The sequence below is a fragment of the Suricata suricatta genome, chromosome 17 (assembly GCF_006229205.1).
Source record: "Suricata suricatta isolate VVHF042 chromosome 17, meerkat_22Aug2017_6uvM2_HiC, whole genome shotgun sequence".
Taxonomy (NCBI): domain Eukaryota; kingdom Metazoa; phylum Chordata; class Mammalia; order Carnivora; family Herpestidae; genus Suricata; species Suricata suricatta.
The window spans coordinates 44,829,991-44,831,928 of NC_043716.1; the positions used below are offsets into that span (position 1 = coordinate 44,829,991).

The 1,938-nt window shown below is 52.6% G+C and overlaps 1 protein-coding gene across 1 annotated transcript in view; it reads left to right on the forward strand.

Annotated features, from left to right (window-relative positions):
* LOC115281654 (regulating synaptic membrane exocytosis protein 1) overlaps positions 1 to 1,938 on the forward strand; it is a 2,878-nt gene that overhangs the window by 620 nt on the left and 320 nt on the right. The window contains exons 2-3 of the mRNA XM_029927073.1: positions 1,496 to 1,527; positions 1,792 to 1,933. Coding sequence (XP_029782933.1) covers positions 1,496 to 1,527; positions 1,792 to 1,933 — 174 coding nt within the window. The remainder of the gene's footprint in view (positions 1 to 1,495; positions 1,528 to 1,791; positions 1,934 to 1,938) is intronic.

The following is a 1,938-nucleotide window of genomic DNA, read 5'->3' on the forward strand; positions in this document are numbered from 1 at the left end:
GACGCGGAGCCCAAATCGGACATTTCTCCCCTCTCGCTGCAGCCCCCCCTCCCCCAATGGCCCAGGGATACCTGAGTCTTTAAACACACACACACAATTTCATGCAGGAGATGAAAAATAAGTTACTGAGGGAATGCAATAGGGGATTCTCTGCAGGGAGATGTTTTTGTTTTGCTTGTCTTTGGATGTTCTCTTCGACTCACTATCTCTGGGAAAAATAGCTTCCGCACCTCACGGGGCAATTTACTTTGGGTTATTTTTCCACATGGAAATTGAATGACTTCAATGGCATTTAACCCAAATATCAGACAATCTTTCCCATGACAACAGATGGTGATATCAATGGGGAAGCAGTTGTGAGGTCAACAGTTGACAGTCAGGAATTGGAGATCTACCAGAACTTTATTCAGCTGTGTGGGGGACACCGTTGAACATAATGAGTCAGAATCAACCTCTCTGCAAAAACATGAACTGTAACCAGCTATTATTGCTGGGGTGAAAGCTGATTTTAAAGGAGATTGTCAATGGGGCAAGATAAATCACTTTAAATGGAGTGTCGGGAGAGCTGCGAACCGGCAGACCAAGCTCTTCAGTGCAAGAGGAGAGAAATGCCGAAAACCAGCCGTTGAGACAACAGAAAAAGAGAAAGAAAGTCGGGTTCTCGTGCCTCCTTTGGAGGGGCACTGGGACCCAGGCAAACGGGGAGCTGATATTGTGTAACTGGGCATGGAAGGTTGCCCAGCTCCCAGGCTGGCAGAAGTTTGCTCACTAACCTGTCTGCAGGGCTGGGGGAAATCATTAATAATTTAAAACATTTGTTCTCATGCCATAATCATTTAAGAGATTTTTTTCCCACCAGGGCAGGGCGGGGAGGTGGGGGAAATGCAAGTGATGTGTGTGCTTTTATACCTAACCAGGGGCCTCTGCCTCCCAGCCACGCTTTAAAAATGTTTCTTAGCTGCGGTTTACTAGTACGTGGTGTCCAAGAAGCCAGATAAAAATCCACTCACAGAGACCCAGATGACCGTGTAAACACGGATGGGAAAACCAAATAGCTCTGTTGTCAGGGGCGCTCAAACAATTAGGAGAACCTGTAATACGAGACCTTTCCCCCTGGGGTTTGCTCTTGGTACTTTCTCAACAAACTGTACATAGCAAGAAGGCGGATGTTTATATATATATATATTAAAGAAACGGCAAAAAGAGTTTGTTATTTAACCACAGTCGTCAGTTGTGTTTAGTCCTAGAACAAATAGGTTGGTGCAATTTTAAAAGCTCTGGATTTGAAAAGGTTCCTTAACTAGAGGCAACGTTCCCATGTGGTGAGAACGCTTTTCTTGGTTGGCCTTGTTCTTAGAGGTCAAGACCCTCACCTCAGTCTTCCTTCGGGGCCTAGGAAACCTGGGCTCCCTTCGGACCTGGAGCTGGGGAGGCTTCCCTCCCCTAATTACAGGGGCGTCTTCCTCTCCCCGCCCCCCAACTCCTTCACTTCCAGGGCTCCCGGCCTCCCCAGCTCTCCTCGCGCAGGTACCTGCTAAGTTTCCATGGTCCCCCCATCTCCTCGGGCCCTTCTCCCCTCACCCCCGGGGCCCCCACCTCCCTCAACCTCCCCGGCCTCCCCACTCTGCCTCCCCTGCCCTTCTCACTGGGTCTCCCTCCCCTCTCGGCCTCTCTTCCCCTCCCCACTCGGCCTCTCCTCGCCTCCCCTCTCCTTCCCACAGAGTCTCTTCTCCTCTCTCGGCCTCTCCTCCCCTGACGGCCCCCCTGGCCTCTCCTCTTTTTTCCCTACAGCCTCGCCGCCCCACAACAGGAAGCCCGACCCCGGCGGCGGTCCGAGTGCGGAGGAGACGCCGGGGCCCCGGGCGCAGCCGGTCCCTGAAGCCCCGCGGCGGCCGCGCGCAGCCGAAACCGCTCCCCGCGCTTGGACCGACCCGCGAC